This window comes from Cololabis saira, chromosome 8 (assembly GCF_033807715.1).
Source record: "Cololabis saira isolate AMF1-May2022 chromosome 8, fColSai1.1, whole genome shotgun sequence".
Taxonomy (NCBI): Eukaryota; Metazoa; Chordata; class Actinopteri; order Beloniformes; family Belonidae; genus Cololabis; species Cololabis saira.
The window spans coordinates 20,942,519-20,965,129 of NC_084594.1; the positions used below are offsets into that span (position 1 = coordinate 20,942,519).

Here is a 22,611-nt window from a genome sequence, read left to right on the forward strand (position 1 = left end):
AGGGAGAAAATAAAGGATATCTTATCTTATCTTATCTTAACCATGTCTACCTCATACTGCTGCACCTTTCACTTTAAAACAAATGAATTGTATGTATGTTAATAAGACCTATCATTTGTCTATTTAATGTACAGTGAGCGAAAAATAACCGAGTCAAAATCCCCTGTCTTGTACTTTGACCTGACTCGGCCAAATAAACATGATTCTGATTATTGCTAGAAGTCTAGTGTGTCGACGCCATGGATCTGGTCGACGCTGACGTTCAGCGTCCCTGCTGACGCCAACACGCTGCCATTGATATTGCGTGCTCGTGCCCGCGAGCCCAAGGCCACGCTGCTCGCAGCAGAGACGACAGCGCTGCGCGTTCCCGCGGGGACCTGGACTGGGCCGGAGCTAGAGCGGAGCCGAGGCGGCGCAGGAGCAGCTGTCGGGCCACACACGCAGCCAGAGCAGCCGGCGCTCATTTTGTCGAGGCGGACCTCCGACCGGCGGGGACGAGAAGCGTGGGGGATCATATGTGCCGGACCGCAAGATGGTTCGGGAAACCAGACACCTCTGGGTGGGAAATTTACCCGAACACGTTCGAGAGGAGAAAATTGTGGAGCATTTTAAACGGTAAGTTGCGCAAGAAAGGAGAGCTTTTTGCGAAGCTGCGCGCCAGTAGCTCGCCGTCGATGCTAATATGGCCAAATATAAGTAGTAATGCAATACCGTATCGGTGGGGTTAAGTGCGATTAAATAACCTCGTTTTGCTTAAGAGAAAAGCCACGGGAAGCAGCCGCTTAAATGAAGATGTTGATTAGTATTTAATCTTTCGCTAACTTTTGCTACCATGAAGCCTGAATTATGGTCCGCGGTAAATCGACGCAGAGCCTACGGCGTACGGCACGCGTCGCCGCGTAACCTACGCCGTAGGCTCTGCGTCGGTGTAACGCGGGACCATAAATCAGCCCTAGCCGGGGCTGCTAGCCAGCCAGCTACCACCCAAGCCAACCATTTTGTGGGAAGTCGAGACGTTTTCGTGATCTGTTGCAAACTAAAAGATCAACCATAGCAGGTCAAAATCATTTGCATGCGTTTCTTATTTTCGTAATTGGAAACGTATGACACCTAATAATAAAAATAATAATAATGTATTTATTTAGCAGGCTTATAGAAGTATGGAAATCCAAAGAAGCAGTAATAATCTAGAGCGTAACTGGGCTCAGTGACCAAATGTTGAGCTGCCATCAGTCGGATTTTCTAACCAAAGACAAGTTCCCTGCAAGTTGCGTGGCAGTTGTAAACATACGGTAGTGTTTATAGGAAAACATTACTGCTAAGGATAGTTATCATTTTCTACACATTGAAGAGACCACTGTGCAATAATAATAATAATAACCACAATCATATGCTGTAACAATGTACCTTTTAATAACCATGTCTACCTCATACTGCTGCACCTTTCACGTAAAAAAAAGAAAAGAATTGTATGTATGTTAATAAGAGCTGTCATTTGTTTATTTACTGTACAGTGAGCGAAAATAACAGAGTCAAATTCCCTGTCTTGTTTGACCTGACTTGGCCAAATAAACATGATTCTGATTCTAATTGGGTTACTTGACAATAAATCAAGCAACGCACTGATTTCGAGTATATTGCTATACTGTATTATGAGTGCACTATTTCCCAAGCATTTAATGCTCTTTTTATATAGTTGATGAAATGTGTTATGCACCCAGGAGTGATGGTTTATTAGCTTTAGTACTGTGCAGTTTCTGTACTCAGTACTTGTAACAGTGTAAACATTCATAATAATAGTTTGTTTGTTTTATTTAGGATAAATTAGCATTAGCCACAGCATTAGCTATTCTTCCTGGGGTCCGACATACACACAACACACAAATTAACACTTAATACATAACAGACATACATTATACATGACAAAACAAAACAATAATAGACAGAACTCCCTTAATCACAATCTATACAGAGGATAATTAAATCACCATCGTTCTCAGACATGCATACATAGAAATGAAATCAAATAAAACACTTTTATAACCAATACCTGCCTGGAATTACCTTATCTAGAATTATTTGACCACTTTTCACCTTTATTATTATAGGGTTTACACTACCTATAATTATATTCAGTTAAATGCAGTTTAGGTCTGTTGTGTTTGTATATAAGGGATAATCATGACTAGTGTATATCTAATACCGTCTTTCTTTTCATTCTCATTTCCTCTCAGGTATGGCCGTGTGGAGAGCGTTAAAGTTCTGCGAAAGCGAGGTTCAGAGGGGGGTGTTGCAGCTTTTGTGGATTTCGTGGACATCAAAAGTGCACAGAAGGCTCACAATTCCGTCAACAAGATGGGAGATAGAGACCTTCGGACTGACTACAATGAGCCAGGGTCAGTGCCTAGTGCTGTGCGAGGCCTTGAAGACAGCTCCCCCTCGAGCAGTCGAGACGTTGCAGGATTCTCTAGGGGAACAGTTGGTCCAGTATTTGGGCCACCTGTGTCTCTTCACACCAGAGAGGGACGTTATGAACGGAGACTAGATGGGTAAGTGGACACGGTGTCCCCCTACAATCCAGGCCATTCTCTGTATCAGATAGGTGTAAAAACCTAAACACATAGTGGGGTTATTCGTCAGGGATTGACGCCTCAAGGGTTTACACAAAGGTAATCTAGGGATACCTCCACTCTTCATCATTCCTGACTCGCCTTCCTGTGGATCTTTAAGTAAATTAACTATTCATTGTAATTTGCTAAGGTAACTATAGTTCAAGGTTTGACATCTGGTTTGGATATTACATCTGTGAGGAGTATCCTGGTGAGTTTTGGATTTATTTTGTGGGAAACTATCTTGGGGAACTTGTGGATATTTTTTAATCTTCATGGAATCTAACCTTAATTTTTACTTGGAATTGCTAAACTGACGGTAAATCCCCATTATGATGGATGTACTATCTCAGAAGAATCTATACAGGTACTGTATATCATAACATCAAGAACACTATCTTGGCTTTTTTTTTCCTCCCACATGGCAACAACTGTTGGTCGGACTATGTTTACCATGTTCTTCTATGGATATAGCCCCTTTTGGATTTTAAGTCTTGATTAAGTGGATGGAAGAACTTGACAGTCATCACACATCATAAGCAAGGTTGATTTAGTGCACAGTTCTCAAGTAAATCACTGTTATTTTAGGATGACATTAACTTCGTATCATTGGCACAAATGTGGAAGCTATAGCAAGAAGACTGAGCACGCAGGATCCAAACAACCAACAACCAAAGTTTGTGGAGCTACACTTGTAGTTGATGGCCATGAAGACGCATGAAGAATATTTAGTTGGGTCGAAACTTCCTGGATGTAAGCAATAAAAGTCCCTGATGCTGGATGTACGGATGCGGAACCCATTGTGGATAGATGTAGTTGCCACTCTTTTGGATTACTCGAGTGTGGATGTAGCTGTGTGTGACCTCCAGTAAGGACCTCATTGAGGAGAAGAGCCCTTCAAGCTTGTAAAAGTAAGCAGAAGACTTTTTTTTTTTAGTAATTCGATACAATACTACAAACTAAAAACGGTGATTTTTAGCAGACATATTTTTTTGCCATCACAATACCCAATAAGGATCCATTAAATGTGGAATTACGGCATGCCGAGAGCCCATCAGGATTTTATGAGCTGTGACATGTATTTGAATCTTGCAACTTGTGCAAATTTATTGTCTTGGCCGTAACCAGTGGAATACATTTTTGATGTTTTTTTTGTTTTTTCAAATTTAATTATTTATTTTTTTCCACATTTTTGTGTGCATGTGTGTGGGGGGTGGGTTTTTTTTGGTGGGTGTTTTTTGTTTTTGTTTTTTCCTCAACTCAACCTTTTGGACATACTATTTCATGCTCCTGTCACTGGTCTATTTGGATACATTTTCAATGCAGCCTGCAGCATATTGAATAGCTGACTTGGAATGCACTCAATATCCCGAAGTTCATCATCATTTTTTAAAGCATATTTATTTATTGGGGTTATAAGTTCCTATTTTTTTTTTTTCCCTTTTTTTTCCCTTTTTTTCCCTCCATCATCAAGAGAAGAAATTTAAGTAGCCTAACTCTGGATTATACGTCAATGCTGGCTTGGTCCTCAGTATTTGAAGATTCAGGAGAATCTTTTTTTTTTCTTCTTCAAATTATTTTATTTTTTTAACACGTTTTTCCTCCACATCCTTTGGTTTTTCATTCAGGCTCTCGCACTCTGACCCACCTAGGTTTTATTTGGATTAGTTTTGGTAACCTATTTTCTAAAAGGTTGGTATTGCCCTGCCCTCTGCATATTTTTCTTTCTTTTAGCTTCCCTAGTGCTTATAAGTTCTGCACTGCTTTTAGAGAAGTTGATGCTAAAGATTCAAAAGGAAAAAAAGCATACATTTTTATAAAATGTTTAAATGGAATTTTATTGTATAATCTGTGTGTATAATTTTACATTAAATTTGTAAGCACTTCCCACCATCATCATTATGCATTAAATACAACAGCTATACTACTTGTATTGGCATTTTAGGGTGCTTTCACACTTAAGTTAGTTTGTTCTGGTCCAAATCACTGTTTGTAAACTTTCTATTTTCAACTTTGTTCGTTTCCTTTTTACATAGACAAAAATCCAAGTAAACTAACGGCTTCACTTAAAACCATGCAGGAACAGCCTCATCACTTACTGGTCAGAGGTGTCTGTCAAAGGAACCAGCAATATAAACACAGTGTTGTGTACTGATGCACTGCATATCCTATGTTATTTTGAAAACCTGGATAGACTAGTTATTGCAATAGTGATTCCATATGTTGTTTGGTTTAATCGCTCTTGCCAAATACTTCAGTTTAATGTTGAAGTGTGGCTGGAGACAAATGTTTGAATACACACAAGTCATCAAAAATGCAGTAACAAAATTATATAGGGTTTTTTCATGCATCAATCATTCAGAAACTACTTGATTTAGTTCAGTGTTTCTGTCTCAGGAGACCACGTTTAATTAAATCCCTTAAACCATATGATTCAAGCATTTTAGTCATGTTTTTGTTTGATGAGGACTGCAACAAAGTTGGCTTTTTAATTCGAATTTGGTCTGTACATAAGTGACCCGAGTTGAATTTAATCCTTTTTCAAGGAAAACTTGCATTGTTGGGAATGTAAATATCAGATCAAATTCAGCTGACAAACTTGTCAGATAGTAGGAAGTAAAATAGAGAGAGGCAAGGTTGAAACCTCCAGAGATTATCATGAATGTATTTGAGTGCGATGTATGTTTTGCCTGGCAACAGTTGTCCTCATAATGTAGTACAACTTTGGAAGGTAGCATGGTTGATCTCTCACTAGATGGCATGGATAGAACTGTACAGCCATCTACAGTGGCAAGATGCTCCTTCACAGTAACATGTCCAGGATTACACCACCTGCTTTTTATCAAGTACTGTATACACTCCTACTAGGGATGGGCATTATTAATCAATTTATCGATAATTGGACAATAATCTATTCATATTGCCCATTGGCTAGGGCTGGGCGATATGGACCAAAAGTCATATCTCGATATTTTCTAGCTGAATGGCGATACTCGATATATATCTCGATATTTTTTCTGTGCCTTAATTGGGGTTTCCCCCAAAGCATTATAGCATAGCATCTCTGTTAGCTTCATTTTTTTCTGAGGCAAACCCTTAAAAAAACAGTCAGTTTTAATACAAAGCCTCGTGCCAAATGTCACACAGGTTCCTTTATTAACAGAGGTCTGCACAATATCAAAATGTATAAAACAAATGAAATAAAAATAAACTGCCTGCATATAGAGAATAAAAATGCTTCTTGAATAAAATAAAACAAATATCCCTTTCCTGCATAACAATTAAATTAAAATACACTGTGCAATTAATACAATGTAGACAGTAACAGGCAGACTTTTCCACTGGGGTTGACAGTTGTGCAAATAACAAAACATTTGTGCAAATCTCAAATAAAACATTCAAGTCAATTTGTCACCAAATAAGCTATATCAAAAAAAAAAAAAATTTTAAATCGATATAAACGATATTGTCTCGTACCATATCGCGTTTGAAAATATATCGATATATATTAAAATCTCGATATATCGCCCAGCCCTACCATTGGCCGTTAAGATTATTTTCGATCATGTGTAATTTGATCATTATAACAAGGATGACTTGAAGCAATACGGTGACTTTCGTTATAGTAATTTGCCTCTAGACTTGGACAACAAGGCTACCGTAGAAATCAAAGGTCAATGTGAAGTGAGCAAAATTATGTTTGGTGTGGGATCATTCAAACTTAAAAATAATCAGGAAAATATATTGACCCTCGCTCCATTTGCTTTCATTTTTTCCTTTTAAGAGAGTAATGTAGCACTCTGGTTGGTGAGTGTGCCACTATCCCATCCCTAACTCCCTACCTCATTCTGCTTGTTTGAAATCTTTTGGTTGCCCATATCATAAAAAAAATCTTGAGGTGAGGAGATTGAGGTGCTGGGGTCCAAAACATACTCATGCAGCATTCAAGCATATCTAATTTACTTCCCAGAGATTTTGCACTCCATGTGGTGATCAAGTGAAGCAATGCGTTTAAACCCTCCTCCTTCTTGCTCGGTTTTTCCTCCTTCTTTAAATCCTTGAGCTTTCCTCTTCAGCTTATTATACTTATTCATGTCATTAGTTGGTCATTACTTGGTTTTTGGACAGTTCAGTCGGATGCTCTAACATGTAAATAACTTTCCGTACTCGTCATAACAAATGTTAAAAAGTGCCATCGTTACCGGCAGAACTCCATCAGCAAGAAGAGCATCGACAAACATTTTTAAAAAATTATACTTAAAAAAAAAAAAAAAAAAACTCAATAGAAACTCTAGAAGATGAAAAGTAAGACACATTTTCCAGAGCTGCTGCAACAGGCTGTCACTTGAGCAGTGGCCTTCTAGATTACTGTTGTCATCAGACAAAACAAACTGCACCGTGAAGAAAACAAATAGTTGTTTCTATCAAGCTGACTAAAGGCTTTAAGTGTGAAAGCACCCATACATTTCCATTCCTCTGAGTTCCAATGGTAGGTCTTTTTTCTTTGTCTATTCCCCAGTGGGTGAATCATTTTTTTAAAGTGTTTGTACAGAAATACAATTTGGGGCTATCAACAGTCTTTTCTTTTCCATCCAGATTTTGGAGCATTATGCAGATGTGATTGATTTAATTTCCATAGACGGCATCGTATAAAACAAGTTTCTTTTCAATATTTGTTGAAGAGTAAAGTTTTTTGCTTTGTGTAGATTTAACTTTAAAAAAAAAAGAAAAATTATGTGGTGTATATTATAACATTTAAATCTCATGTGAATATTTGTACCTTGTTTTTACTTAAAAACAAGGGAAAAAAAGAGTCATAGAGCCTTTCATTAACATATGCAAAAAAGGTCAGTATTTAATTTTAATGTTGGTATACAAAAATTTCAAAGTCAAGAGTTTAAGAATCTAACATTTCTTTTATCTCTCTGCCATTTTTCCTCATTTCACAGTAGTTCAGAAAGCCGTGAACGTGCATATGATCACAGCCCATACGGACATCACGACCGCAGTGGAACTTTTGATAGACAGCGACACTACAATGCTGATTATTATCGTGATCGCGCTGTGTTTGCCACTGCTGGCCCAGCGAGCAGTGCTATTGGAGGAGCCTTTGAGGCGACAGACCCTCATTTTGACTCCAGAATACGAGACCCATTCACTCTGACTAATTCAACCCGGCGGGACCTGTACAGAGATGAGAGAGGACGACGTGTTGATCGCACATATCATCATCGTCGAAGCCGATCATCGCATTCCTCACAATCGAGGCATCCTTCCCCTCAACGGACCACAGTACAAACCCCCAAAACTCCTCATTCCCCTAAAAGAGCCCCCTTATCCCCTGGAAGAGGCCCAAGATCACGATCTGCCAGCAGATCCTCAAGCTCAGACTCTGTCAGCAGCACCAGCAGCACAGGCAGTGGGAGGTATTGCTTTTTTTTTTTTTTAGTCCATGTTTAACACATTTATTTTATCACTTTTTATCCATTTTAAAAAAGGGCAATAGTGTTGACTTTTTTTCTCTTTTTTTTTCCCCCTCTTTCAATTAATGATAGCGATTCAAACAGCAGCTCAAGTGATGGATCTCGGCCACGCTCAGTCCAGTCATCAGCTACACACGCACCTCCTCAGTCCTCTATGGGGCTTGATTCTGAAGAGCCACGTAGAAGTTTTGGAATTAAAGTCCAGAATCTGCCAGTGCGCTCTACAGGTTAGTTATTTTGACCGCCTCTCAAAGGGCCGACTCAACAATTTTATACTTCCTCACAACTATTAGTCATGTTAAAATAAGGTACAGAAAACAGGATTTTATTCATAAAACACCTTTTAGCCATAATGTGAAAATTAATACACATTGTATATGGTATGGAAGTTAAGATTAAGTGAAGATCAGATAAAAATTGTACTACTAGTTAAATATTTGTATTTTCATAGATGTAAATCTTGGCTCTGAAGCAGATTGGTATTGGCATAAACATTGCGTGCATTACTAAAATTAAATATGGAATTCTGGACTTTGTTACCAGAGTCAGCTTGTTTACAGTTATTGCTGCAGTTCTTTATAGATAACATTAAGGTCCTATTCTGTGCAAAACTATTTGTTTGGGGGGAGAAAAAGTTAATTGGTATGCAACATTGGATACATTTTATTTTTCCATCTTCCAAATGATCTTCCAATTGTGTTTTTATGCACAATTGCAGACAGGGTAGTGTTGGTGGAGAAGAGATTCTAGAGTCATCTGTGACAGCAAAGTAGCAGTGAGATTAACTGGAAAGGTTTATGTCAGTGAGACCAGTCCTTTATGGCGCGGAGGCAGTGGCACTGACAAAGAGATAGGAAAACAGAGCTGGAGGTGAGATATATTAAGATTTTCTTTGAGAGAGACATGGATGGGTATGATTTAAAAAATCAGCACATCAGAGAAACAGCCGTCAAAGTAAGAGAGTCTCGAATGAGATGTTTTGGGAATGTGAGGAAGAAGGACAGTGACTACATTTGTGGAAAGATACTGGAGATAGAACTGCCAAGCAGAAGAAAAGGGGATGTAATGGGGAGATGAAGAAGGCAGGGCAAGATGCAAACGGGTGACCTGCTGTGGCGACCCCTAAAGGGAAAAGGCTGAAAGAACATGAAAATGTTGTCATAGTAAAATCTATAAAATCTAATTTAGGATAGTTTTTAAATTAGTCAGGATTGCTTAATATACACCTGATTTGTTCAAAAGTGTTTTAAGGTAGTTTTTATTGACCATGAAAGGATACTGAGGTATAAAATAATTGTTCATCTGTTTGTTTAACAAAATTTAATTATATACTACCAACTATATTTCATGAAACTTTGAGATTGAAAGCATGGGTTATGGGAGAATCCTCTAAATGCTGATTCAGATTGGAATCACTTTTGTCTGTCACAATGTTGGGAAACCTCAGGGGATTCTTGTTTTGTTGTTCAGCCTCTGAACAAACTAGAGATGGCACTCAAAAAAATAATTCGAGAAGATAAAACTTTTGATTTAATATAAAAGTTATGGGTATTTTCTCATTCAATTCAAAAATAAATTGTCAATCCCATGAGGGAGCTTACGTAACTTAATAAATCATGATGATTATTATTATTTACCTGTAGTACTTTATATGAAAATGAGGGTTTATTCTGGAAAGGTAAAAGCACATGTTGGCAGACAACAGAGTTGTTGGATGATCCACTATTTTATTTTTATTTTACTTATTTGGTATACAGGTCACGGTGCATCTGTAATTTCCATGGTAATGATGTTGACAGTGTACTAATGTATTTCAGAATAATCAGAATAAAACTTTATTGCCAAGTCAGACATAGTCAGACAAGAGAACTTGACTCTGGTTAACACCGTATTTACATCAAACCCCAACTTAAATTGATCTCCTTAAATATTTAATATTAACAACCACAAATTCTTAATATATTTCACTATAATATACACTATAGTTCACAATTCATCATCAGGGTATAGTGATGATTGTGAAATGGATAGGTATCTTTGTATCAAAGCTTGTATTACAACCAAGATAAAAATTAAAACGTAAAGCTAAAACTGAGTATGTAGCTCATACAGTACAAGGAACACAGTGTCCATAAGGCTGAATTATCAGCTTGCAGGTATTATAGTGGAGCTGTTTTTAAGGATTCTCTTAACATTTCATCCCACACATTTCATTTTTAAATGTGACACTGCAACTGTGAGAGCTGTACCGTTGGTTCTACAGAGTAAATCAGATCCCTTTTAATAATTTAAGAAAAGTTTTAAGTTACTGTAATCCATTTTTTATCTGCAGACACAAGTTTAAAAGATGGGCTCTTCCATGAATTCAAAAAACACGGGAAAGTAACCTCAGTGCAGATCCACGGCGCATCCGAGGACCGCTATGGTCTGGTGTTCTTCAGGCAGCAAGAAGATCAAGAGAAAGCCCTGACTGTCTCCAAAGGAAAGCTGTTCTTTGGCATGCTTATTGAGGTCACTGCCTGGAATGGGCCTGGTAGGTGACAACAGATTAATGAAATACTGTTTATAGCTATTGTGCTCTGGCACTGATGGATTATAACAGCCTCTAATAAGCATCTTCCTTCTCTTAGAAACTGAGAGTGAAAATGAGTTCAGGCCTTTGGATGGGCGAATAGATGAATTCCACCCAAAGGCAACAAGAACACTCTTTATAGGGAACCTTGAGAAGACTACCAGCTATCAACAACTCCTTGACATCTTTCAGCGGTTTGGAGAAATTGTGGTAAGCTAAAATAGTAGTATCTATTGTAAAAGTAAATCTGTGCATTTCAAGGTGAATATCGTTTTTCTGATTGAAATCTTTTTCCCTTAAAGGACATTGACATCAAGAAAGTTAATGGTGTTCCCCAGTATGCCTTTGTTCAGTATTCTGATATTGCCAGTGTTTGCAAGGCCATAAAGAAGATGGATGGAGAGTATCTGGGAAGTAACAGACTAAAGGTACTGTTTATGGAAGCAATGTAATGATTTTGTGTGTGTTCTTCAATAAGTGTAGAATTCTCCATGTTTATAATGTTGTTCTCTGTCTCCTTGAAGCTCGGTTTTGGAAAGAGTATGCCCACAACTTGTGTTTGGCTTGATGGTTTAGCAGCCAACATTACAGAGCAGTACCTCACACGCCATTTCTGCCGTTATGGACATGTAGTTAAGGTGAGGTGTCACTTTTGTCCTGCTTATACTTTTTTCTCCAGCTCTTTGTTATAATGCTGTTTGTCGCAACTTCAATTGTGATCTTTTCCATTTTTGAATGTGTGGTGTTTTTTTTAACCGTTTTATAGGTTGTGTTTGATCGACTGAAGGGAATGGCCCTCATCTTATACAACAACACAGATTTTGCCCAAGCAGCTGTGAGGGAGACCAAAGGCTGGAAAATTGGTGGCAATAAAATAAAGGTGAAGAAAAATGCTAGTTATTAGCTTGATTTGCAAAATATACTTTCAGTGCATTTGTGTTGTGATTTAATCAATGTATCTGATCCTCTGTGATAGGTGGACTTTGCAAGTCAAGAAAGTCAGATGGCATTTTACCGCTCAATGCAAGCATCTGGTCAGGACATTAGAGACTTCTACGAAATTCCACCTGAGCGACGGTAAATTTGTTGCATCGTTAATTGCATGCAGTTACATCAGTTGGACTATATGTGCACTTTTAGCAATAGGAAATTTACGATCATAAATGGGTCAGATGTAAGATGGTAATGTTTGTATTATTTATTTTGCAATGTATACATGTAGATGGTGTTTTCATATTCTAAATTGATTGTTTAGGTGAACTATATCTTTTCTAACTATAACCTCCATACACTTTACAGAGAGGAACGAAGACCACCATTTCATGAATTTACTGCGGAGAGGGCTTTCTATGAGAATATACGAGCCCCTAGTCTTTATCCAGAGGAGGCTAGGAGAGACTATGCTGCACGTAGCAGAGAACGCTTTCCTGAACTGGAACATTACCAAGGGGAACACTTTGACCCACGTTATCACGAAGATCCCAGAGATTTTAGGGACTTCAGAGATCCCTTTGAGCAAGACATCAGAAAATATACATTTATACAAAGGGAGAGAGAGAGGGAGCGAGAGCGCTTTGAAGCTGATCGTAGCAGGTGGAGCCCATCTCATCCTCGGCGACCGGTTACTCCCACAGTATCACCTTCACCATCTGAACGTGCTCCTAGAGATTCAGAACGGCGTGTTTACAGCCAGTCCTCTGAGAGAAGTGGTAGCGTGAGCTCAGTGTCACCGACACATTTTGACAAATCTGAAAAGACTCTGTTAGAACCTGCAACTAAGAGTGAAAAGACCAGTCAACCAGCAGCGGCTGATAAAGCCAAACGTACAAAACGAAAAGATAAAGCTGATAAAGATAAAGCAGACAAGATTAAATCGAGGAAAGCAAAAGGTCAGTCCCCATCCCATCCATTGCCTGATACAGAACTTGAGGCTGCTTTTGAAGGAGGATCTGGACGAGGAAGGGGATTAGATCAAGATGCTCATGATAGACAGAAATCTAAGGGGGATGGTGACACTCTCTCTGGAACACCAGTGTTGGCTGCTCATCAGGATGCTGTAAAAAGTGAAAGACCTGAAATATGCAAAAGTGAAAATTTAGATTTGGATGGAAGAGCTCGAGTCAAAAAACAACAAAAATCGGAAGCTGGAAATGATGACAAAGATTCATCAGGGGACTCTGATCGTCTTGCTGCCAGAAAAAGACGTTTTGCTGATCCTAGTGGAAGGACTGTTCGTCAGAAGAGAAGCAAGCACGAAGAGGATGATGGTAATCAGTCCTCTGACTTTGGTGCCAGTTCCACTTTTTTGAAAGAATTAGATGCTGAAAAACACAAAGATTCACCACGGAAAGAACCAAGACTAAAAACCGATAAAAGTAGCACTCAGAAGAATGGTCAAGAGGACCTTAGAGGCCAGAGAGAGAAATCAGAGGGATCTTTGGACCCACTGGAATCAAAACGACATCCAGGGAGCACTTCATCCAGAAGGTTCTCACAAGAGGGAGTCCTGGATCAAAGCGGTGCAAGAGAACAAGACCACCATGGTGCATTCAAACTGAGTCAAAATGCCGAAACTAATAAAAGTGTCGGCAACAAGGAAGATCATGTTGACATTGACCTTTCTCAGAGTTACCGCAAACAGATGGAGCAGAATAGACGCATGCACCAGCAGCAACAGCAGCGTGAGTCTGACAAACCTGAGAAACCAGCAAGTCCCCAGAGAAATGAAACAGAGGACTTGGACCATCGTAGTCTTGTGCATGAAGTTGGCAAACCACCTGAAGATGTCACAGATAATTTTCCATCTCACAAACTGAAAAAGATTGACCAATTTGACTCTGAACCTGGGGTAAAAAGAGAGCGTGTTTACAGAAGCTTTAGACAAAAAAGCGAAGATCCTGAGTGGAACAACACCCCCTCTCCAGCACATCCGCTCTTCTCTCATCATCCGGAGGAAGACTTTATAGATGCTTCTCAGAAAGATGTGTGTAGAAGTGATGAGAAAAATCACCAAGATCTGGAACTATTAGTGAAAAGGACACACAATACACAGGTGAGCAAAACAAACGCACCTGTACTTAGTGTTGAAGAAGAACAGCAGAAGAGGTGGGAGACTAGAATCAAACAAGACTCATTGCCTAACCTAAACCTTTCTAGAAATCTCGGTAAAAACCTTCATAATCGTAAGCGTCTGGAATATGGCATTTGGCAAGACTTGGAGCCTGGAGAGGTACGATCAGATTCTGAAGAGGACAGAGAGCCCAAACCCAACTCTCCTTTAGCCTCTACATCCATCCCTTATTCTGAGAGGCAGAGGGCTGAAAGGTTTTCAGACCCAAAACTGGCACATCTGGAAAGAAACAAATTCTACTCCTTTGCACTTGACCAGACCATCACCCCAGATACAAAAGCTCTGCTGGAGCGGGCAAAATCCCTCTCATCTTCTCGGGAAGAAAACTGGTCCTTTTTAGATTATGATTCTCACTTTGCAAGTTTACGCAATAGAAAAGACACAGAGAAAGTAGAATCAACACCAAGACCTACGCCGTCCTGGTACATGAAAAAGAAAAAGATTCGTAGCGGATCTGAAGACAAACTTGATGATAGGAAGGAAGAACCAAAGCCTGGGGACCAGGAGCGCAGGGAACTTTTTGCCTCACGTTTCCTTCACAGTGCTGTCTTTGAGCTGGACTCGAGACGACTTCAGCACCTTGAACGCAAATATGAAGAACTTCAGCATATGCAAAACCAACAACTTGGTCAGCAAGGGACGGATGCAGAACTTGAGACCGAGCCAGTGGTTCTTTTCCACAGTCGTTTCTTGGAGCTCACACAACTGCAGCAACAGAAGAATAAGATACAGCAGCCCGAGGAGGCAAAAGGAGATGCAGTGGTCACAGATGAGATTGAAGAGGAAAAACCATGTGATCAAGAAGAAAAAGCTGTACAGTCTCCTGCTACAGCAGAGTCTGTCATAGAGGCCGAAATTAAACCCATCAGTCCTGCTGAACAAGTAAATCCAGAATCCACACCCGTTCCAAGTTTTGCCCCTCACTCTGTTATCAAGGACATCCCTCCATCAGATGAAAAATGTGTTCCAGTGACTGAAACCCATGATGTGATTCCCCCTGTGCCTTTTATAAAAGAAGCAAAAGAAGCGGTAAAAGAAGTGGAACAAATTGTGATCATTCAGCAATCACCAACTGAGACATCTGATTCTGAACGAGCACCGATGGCATCATCCGAACCTAGTAATTCAATGACTAAATGTAATGTTTCTCCATCCCAGGAGAAACTAATTGCCGCGGAGGATTTTCCAGTTGCCGAACAAACATGCCAAAGTTCACAAGAAGAGTTTATTAGCAGTTCAGAACCAGAGCTGGATCCTGAGATGATGCAGCCAGAGGTGCCTCTAGCCAGTAGTCCAGCACGACCCAGTTTTGTTGAGGATGTGGATTTAATCAAGAAAGCAACTCAGTTCACCTGTAAAACTACAGACGAGCCAGAAGGAGAGAAGAAACCAAGTAAAGAGCAGATGCCTGGTGAAGTTGATGCAGATAAAGAGCCAGTTCCTCCTCAAAAAGAGACTAAAAAAGAAATGAAAACTAAAAAGAGCAAACAGCCTCCTGCTCAAGTTCCTCCTGCTCCTGTCATGTCTACCTCAGTTTCTGAAAAACAGGCTACACGAAAGAGTGAGCGCATTGATAAAGAGAAGCTGAAACGTGGTTCATCTCCAAGAGCTGAATCAAAGTCTACAAGCAAGTCTCCTATTCATGGATCAGATCCCGATGCCTTAGAGCAGAGCATACCTTTAGGCAGAGCAAGACGAAGAAATGTTAAATCTGTTTATGCCACCCCAGTTGAAGACGATACACCAGCTCGCACTGGGAAGGAAATTACAGATTCGCCACGTGGACGAAAGCGAGTTACAGAAAAAGATGCAGTGCATCAAAGTACTGAAATGGAGATCCCTGCTCCGACTCCTGCAGCAAAGAGGGGTCGTCCTCCGAAGAACCGCAGGCAAAGTGAAGAGAATTCCGCTGCTAAAGTAGAAAAATCAAAATTGGACAATAAAGACACTGATTCCAATGAATCAGAAAGTGGTGAACGAGTGCCAAGAGTGTCTAAAGGGAAAACAAGCCTCAATTTTACGAAAGTTTCACCCACTCAGATTTCCTCAGCTGTGGCATCTGGATCAACAAGGAAGGGGGACAGTACTGAAGCAGTTGATGAGGAGCAAGGAAATGATTTTAAAGATGCTGTGGCTTCTGTAGATTCATCAAGTAAAGATGCATCAATAAAAACTGACCAAAAGAAAGATGAGAAAGATAAACAAGGCACAGAATTAGGCAAAGATGGTCTCCATGAAATACCGTGTGAGGGAAAATCAAATGGGAAAGAGAGAGAATCCCAAGTTGTAGATGAGAAACCCACTTCAGAGAAAGACAGGATTGTAAGAGGAAAAACCAAATCAACAAAGAATCCAAAGTCTCCTGTGCTCAAAAACCTCAAAATCAGACTAAATGTCACAGAGGTTCAAGATCTTCTTCAGTTAAGTGAAGAAGATCTTGGAAATCAAGAAGACACATCAGTTAAAATCAGAGCTGGTGACTCGAATGACCCTGTTTCAAAGTGCATTGATGTGAACACAGAAGATTGTAATGAAGAAAAAAATGAAATTGAAACTTCCAAAAAACTAATATTACAGGAGCGTGAATTGGAGCAGGCAGTGGAGAACATTGCAAAGCTTACAGATCCAACTTTTCCAGCAGAACCACAAATACCACCAAACCTGCCTGCAGATGTAAAAAGTGAAGTAGAGGAAGAAAAGCCATCTAATCCTGCTAGTGAGACAGAACTTATGGCTGCTATTGACTCAATAACTGCTGAGGATGTGGGTGTACCTCTTACCCCAGCACCTCCATTAAGTACAGCTGTAGGTTCAGAACCTCCGATAGACTTTGTTAATCCTGTCAAGGAACATGAAACAAGTACATCTGTCATACAAGAGGAACCTTCCTTCTCTAATACACCAAAAAAGGGACACAAGGGAAGACCAAAAACACCTAAACGTTCAAAAGTCCAGAAGCAAGTAAGAAAAGATTCAAATGAGGGACAGCCATTAGGTGATGAGCTAACCACACGTTTAGCTGAGACCACAGTTGCAGATGTAAAGAGTGATGAACCTCCTGCAGCAGCAGCAGCAACACCTGCAGCAGCAACTGCAGCAGCAACTGCAGCAGCAACTGCAGCACCAGCAGCAGCAACTGCAGCACCAGCAGCAGCAACTGCAGCAGCAGTCATTACTCCTACTTCTTGGAAACCTGAAACTGAGCTCTTGGCTGTCAAGTCTCCAGATGTAAACACGGAGTCTGTGTCCACTGTGGAAGAAGAAACGCAGCCTCTTAAACCTGTGTATCCCCAGTCTAAGAGTCCAGTATGTCCAAAGCCCCAACAGTTGCCACCCGACTGCATCTCCCCTTCCTTGTCTCCTCGAGCAAGCAGGCCAAATATCCGACCCATTCAGACTAGTCGAGTTCCTGTTTCTCCACCAGACTGGCAAAACCAGTCTAAAGATACTGGTGTTTCCTCCTCACCTGCCATACCATCGGTAGACAAGGAAAGCCAGCTTTTACCCTCAGAATCTGACAATATGGCCGTTGATCATGGCACAAGTGACTTAAGACAGATTCTAATGAAACCTAAAACAATATCCTTGCCAGGCAGTAGTTCTAATCCTGGTATTCTGCCTAATCTGCGAGATCAGAACCCACCTGAAAGTAACACTTCACTCACGACTGTTGTGCAAAATAAATCCCCACTCCTTGATGGTAAAACACCAAGTCATTCATCCACACCCGTTGTTCGCCCTCCAACTTCATTAACCTCTCCTGAGACAAAGTCTGTGATCTCTGTGATCGCATCCACTGCAACCTCTGTTATCAGTCGTGTTTGCAACGCCCCTGACCCAGAGGAAAAGATGAAAATTACAAATCCCTGCGCAGACATGGCTCTAGCCAAACCAACGTATAGGTCCAGTAAAGATGATACTGGATCGTATCATGGGCCATCTATTGGTGACGAAGTCGGAAGTGCTGCACGCTTCATTGTTGAAAGCCCCACTCTTGTTCCTGGCTCTTGCTCTGGATTGAGAGTAAATACATCTGAAGGAGTGGTAGTGCTAAGCCACTCAGGCCAAAAAACAGAGGGGCCCCAAAGGATTAGTGCAAAGATTAGTCAAATCCCACAAGCAACAGCAGGTGATATGGAATCTCAGCAGTTGGTGTCTATGCCTCAGAACATTTCTAAACAAGAAATATATGGTCATTCACAGTCAGGACTCCAGAAGGGCCTTTCATCCCAGGCAGATCATGGGCACCCTAGTAAACCACAATCCACTCTGTCTTCTATTAAACAAGAAAGCAGCGGTTTGGAAAAGATGGATTCTGCTTATCAGTCTGGACCTCAAGGAGTAGTAAAGCGCCTTGCGCAGGGTAACCAGCAGGTGCTGGGTTATCCAGAATACATGCAATTGAAACATCAGAAGAAAATGGACAGTGCTGATCCTCACAGTACAGATGGAACTAAACCCCCTTGGACCTCTGCTGTAAGTCCTGCGATTAGCCCCCATTTGCCCACTACACCTGGGAACCATGTGGGTTTTGTTACGTCAGCGGGTGAAAGAGCTTCTTCTCATCTTGGTGGGATTAAACAAGAACCCCGATCCCCACGCAAGTCAGGTCATCCACACTCTCCCTTTACTAAGGTGTCCTCACCCATAGGCTCCTCCTCACCCAAGGGCATCCCTGTCATGTTATCAACTGGCATTCCTGCTATGCAACAGTTTATAACAGGTGTACACCATCCAGAGCAGTCGGTTATCATGCCACCTCACAGTGTGCCTGGAGGGTTGGGACGGATGTCTCCTCACTGTGTTACACAGTCAATTTCAGTGGGCCATCTTGTTCAAGGAGATGTCAGGGTCAATACTCCACCTCTGTCTGTGATGAACTATGGGATGCATAGTGAGCCTCTTTCCTCTCCCTGGCCTGGTAGCATGCAGCCACGGCCTTCCTCACCCCAGGCTGTTGGCAGAGACAAAGTTCTCAAAGTCAACCACGGCTCTCTGAGGAGTCACGAGGGGGAAGCAGAAGATTCTAGACACTTCCACCAAACAGGAAGACCATCTTCCACTCTGCAGTCAGATCCTCGCGGGCCTTTGAGGGGCAGCGTTCAGTTGGAAACGTACATGGCTCAGAGAGATATGCGTGTGCTGCTGCACCAACAGGGGGAGCGGTCAAACACAGACCCCCTTTCTGGACACATTCAAGAAGCCTTACCACCCTCTTTATCTCCAAGAACCCATGTTTTGCCTAAAAGTGTGTCTGAGAAGGATTTAACAAAGTCGTTGGAAGCAAAGAGGCCACATTCTCCTCTTACTAAGGATGAAATGATTGGCATCAGGCAATCTGGATCAGTCATGGCCTCTCCCCAGCGAGTTCAGATAATACCACCAGGACCGAGTAGCTCGTTCACAGAGTACCCAGGAGTGTACCCAAGAAACATCCACTCCCAAATACCAGAGACGTCTGTTGGACATAACCAGCCACAGCTGAATGTCACACCGACAATGGTGAGTTAACTGCATGTTCATCACCAGTGTAGTATTAATGTACTGAATAATCGTAACACTTTACTAAAACCATTTTTCATAAAGCATGCATTGGAGAAGTGTTAGAACCTTCTTGTGCAGTAATATTGCATTTAGTAGTAGTAATGTAACAATTATAATATACCACCGTATGTAGGCTCACAAATGATCAAGTTAAACCCATGGCTTTTGTTATTATTCTTACCTTGGTGTTACTGTTAAGTAGGGCTGGGCAATTTTGACAAAAATAAAATCCCGATTTTTTTTTTTTTTTTTTTTTTTTTTTCCCTCTTCTCTGAAAACCCGATTTTCGATTTTCTTTTGGTAAAACTACAAAAGACAATGGACTAAATTGTTTCAAATATTTTATCTTTATTTTTAAAGAAAAATAGCAAACAAATTTCCCTATTGGGAATGAAGTGCAATTGAAAGATACTGTAAGGAAAAGGAAAATCGATTTTCCAATTTTCCTTTTTTTAACATCGTCTTGAATAATAAATCCGATTTAGATTTAAAATCGATTAATCACACAGCCCTACTGCTAAGCTTTCTCTGTATTAACATGTTTTAATGTCCTCATGTGAATGTAACTGCTCATGACTCCTGTTTTCTTGACTGAAGGGTGCAGACCTTCAGACAAAACCTGATAGCAAAGTGACGCAGCCTGTTAATATGGTGCAGTTGCTGACGGTAAGACGAAACTCAATAAAATATTTTGAATTGTGGTCAGAGTTGGTTGTCTGCACAAAAGCCATTGTTTTCTAAAACACTGTTTTGTTCCATTAACAGAAATACCCCATTGTATGGCAAGGCCTTCTGGCACTGAAAAATGACACGGCTGCGGTCCAGTTGCATTTTGTCTGTGGCAACAAAGCTCTGGCTCATCGATCACTGCCTCTGCAAGAAGGGGGCACACTGTTGAGGATTGTCCAGAGAATGAGGCTGGAGGCTTCACAGTTGGAGAGTGTGGCCAGAAGAATGACGGTATGTCTCTTGTGTTAGTCCCACCAAGTTATTGTTGTTTAATTAAACTCGGACATGACAATTTTAAGTTTTTTTTCTTCTGTTTCTCCCCTCCAGGGGGACAGTGATTTCTGTCTTCTCCTTGCTCTGCCATGTGGACGTGATCAAGATGATGTCCTAAACCAAACTCAAGCTCTTAAGTCTGCATTCATCAACTACTTGCAGACAAAACTGGCAGCTGGTATCATCAATATCCCCAACCCAGGTTCCAATCAGGTGAGGCATCGCCCTTAGTATGTGTATACGTTTTAATTAGTGATGCACCGATTGTTCGGTAACTGAAATTGTTCGGCCGAAAATGGCAAAAAAAGCCATGCCTAAATCAAATTTATTTGATTTATGCAATGGTGAAAAAATTGGCAAAATAAATGAAAAACTGCGAAGAACCATGTTCGGTATTGTTCGGTATTCAGCCAAGTGTTTATTATTATTTTCGGTTTCGGCCACAAATTTTCATTTCGGTGCATCACTAGATTTAATACCTTGGTTGGTGTTAGGTTTTAATACGTTATTGCTTTATTAATTGTTACTGCAGAATTAAACATTAAACATGAGCAGGAGCTTTTCTGTCAATGATGCATCTTGTAAGTTTAGACGGCTATTTACAGGATACATTTTTTTCCTGATCAACAATCTTCGTGTCAAAATTCTGTGTTAACTTGCCTGGTAACCCTAGAATAATCTACAATTATAAGAATTAATAAACCTGATTAAACGCAGAGCAGTGCCACTACACAAGTAGACTTGGCCAAACAACTATTCCACAAGCTTGGTGGTTATTCAGTGTTTCCGCGGGGTTTTAAAAAGTATTAAAAGGTGATAAATGAAAATTGCCAAATTTAAGGCCATTAAAAGTGTTAAATTCACTGTTAGAGGTATTATTTTTTTTTAAATTGGTATTATTTTTTACCTTTTACATTTTAAGCAGTCTATTTTATTGTCATTCACAAAGTGAAATAAATGTGAAACATCTGGTCAACATCAATGAGTCTATAAATCTGTTCTGTATAGTGTTCTATAGTTCAAAATCTGTATTAATGTTAAAAGGTCCGTGATTAACACTTAATGTTGTGACAGTTTTTTAAAAAAATCTGAAGGTAGTGAAAAAGGTATTACATTGGTATTAAATTTAACATAAGGATTGCTGTATAAACCCTGTTATTGTAATTATTTGATGCTTATCGAACTCACCTGCCAGTGTGAAGCTGATGTTGGATTTTGTTTGTTCTTTTACAGCCCGCGTACGTGCTCCAGATTTTCCCACCCTGTGAGTTTTCAGAGAGCCACTTGTCGCAGCTCGCTCCGGACCTTCTGAACAGGATTTCCACCATCTCCCCACACCTCATGATTGTCATCACATTAGTGTAGCCTTCACGGCCGGGCCCTTTCCCATCAATGGATGTTCTTTATTCATGAACCTCAGGAAAACCAGAGGAATACTTTTTTCTTTTTTCTCTTTTTTAACCCCCTATACTTCCCCAGGACACTGTGGGGAATATATAGGACGGACCCTACCAACACCTTGCTTTTTTTTTTCCCCCTTGGTCTTTTTTCTTTTGTCACTCCTGTCTGGTATATTTGTCCTCCTCAAAAGAACTCAGGGATGGAACAAACCAGAATGAGTCTTACTTGACCATTTCTCTGCTGTATTTCTATTTATTGAATTTTTATTTTTAGTTGTTCAGAGATGCTCTGAAGAAAAAAAAAAAATCTGGATGTTTGAACAAGAATTGGTGATCTATCTGGGTGGCCTGTTTCTTTCATTTGTCATTTTGATTGTCATTTTCATTTGGATCATAGAAGCTATTGTATCGCAGTGGCTGAAAAGACATTTTAACATGTAATTTTAAATAATTATGTACAGACTTCCTCACTCAGGCCTTCTTTGAAGGAGGAAGAATTGTAAATCTACGGAGACCCTGTTGAGGACCACGTTTATTTAACAGCTCCTTTAACTCCACCAACTCTGCTCATTTCCTCACTACTGAAGCAGTGACGTCTCAGGCACTTGCTTTTGTGTTGAACAAGCTACAGTAAGATTTGGAAGTTTTTCAGTACCGGACATTGTAAATATTTTAAATATTTAAACACAGACAGATCTTGGACAGCTCAACAGACTTTGACTCTGGGACATCATGAAATGCAGAGTGTGGAAATTTAGATGGATCCTTAATTTTTGGGTGTAAATACTTGTAACACAAGAAGGTTGGCAAACTCTGCGGAGTCTGCTGATGGCACTTCATATTTTGTAACTCAAATAAAACTGCAGAAAAC

At 40.3% G+C, this 22,611-nt stretch overlaps 1 protein-coding gene across 2 annotated transcripts; it reads left to right on the top strand.

The window, feature by feature from the left end:
- The first annotated feature begins 353 nt into the window (after nt 1-353).
- On the top strand, nt 354-22,610 carry si:ch1073-335m2.2 (msx2-interacting protein). 2 transcript variants are annotated; one of them, XM_061727126.1, is made up of 15 exons: nt 354-615; nt 2,235-2,549; nt 7,559-8,035; nt 8,165-8,319; nt 10,425-10,625; nt 10,723-10,874; nt 10,967-11,092; nt 11,189-11,302; nt 11,431-11,544; nt 11,641-11,741; nt 11,964-19,296; nt 19,936-20,004; nt 20,104-20,298; nt 20,395-20,553; nt 21,574-22,610. In XM_061727126.1, the coding sequence occupies exons 1-15, from the start codon at nt 533-535 to the stop codon at nt 21,703-21,705; spliced, it is 9,726 nt and encodes a 3,241-aa protein (XP_061583110.1). In that variant the 5' UTR covers nt 354-532; the 3' UTR covers nt 21,706-22,610. The 2 variants fall into 2 exon arrangements, with proteins under 2 accessions (XP_061583110.1, XP_061583111.1); XM_061727127.1 differs by having other exon boundaries at nt 7,562-8,035.
- Nucleotide 22,611: the final 1 nt, after the last annotated feature.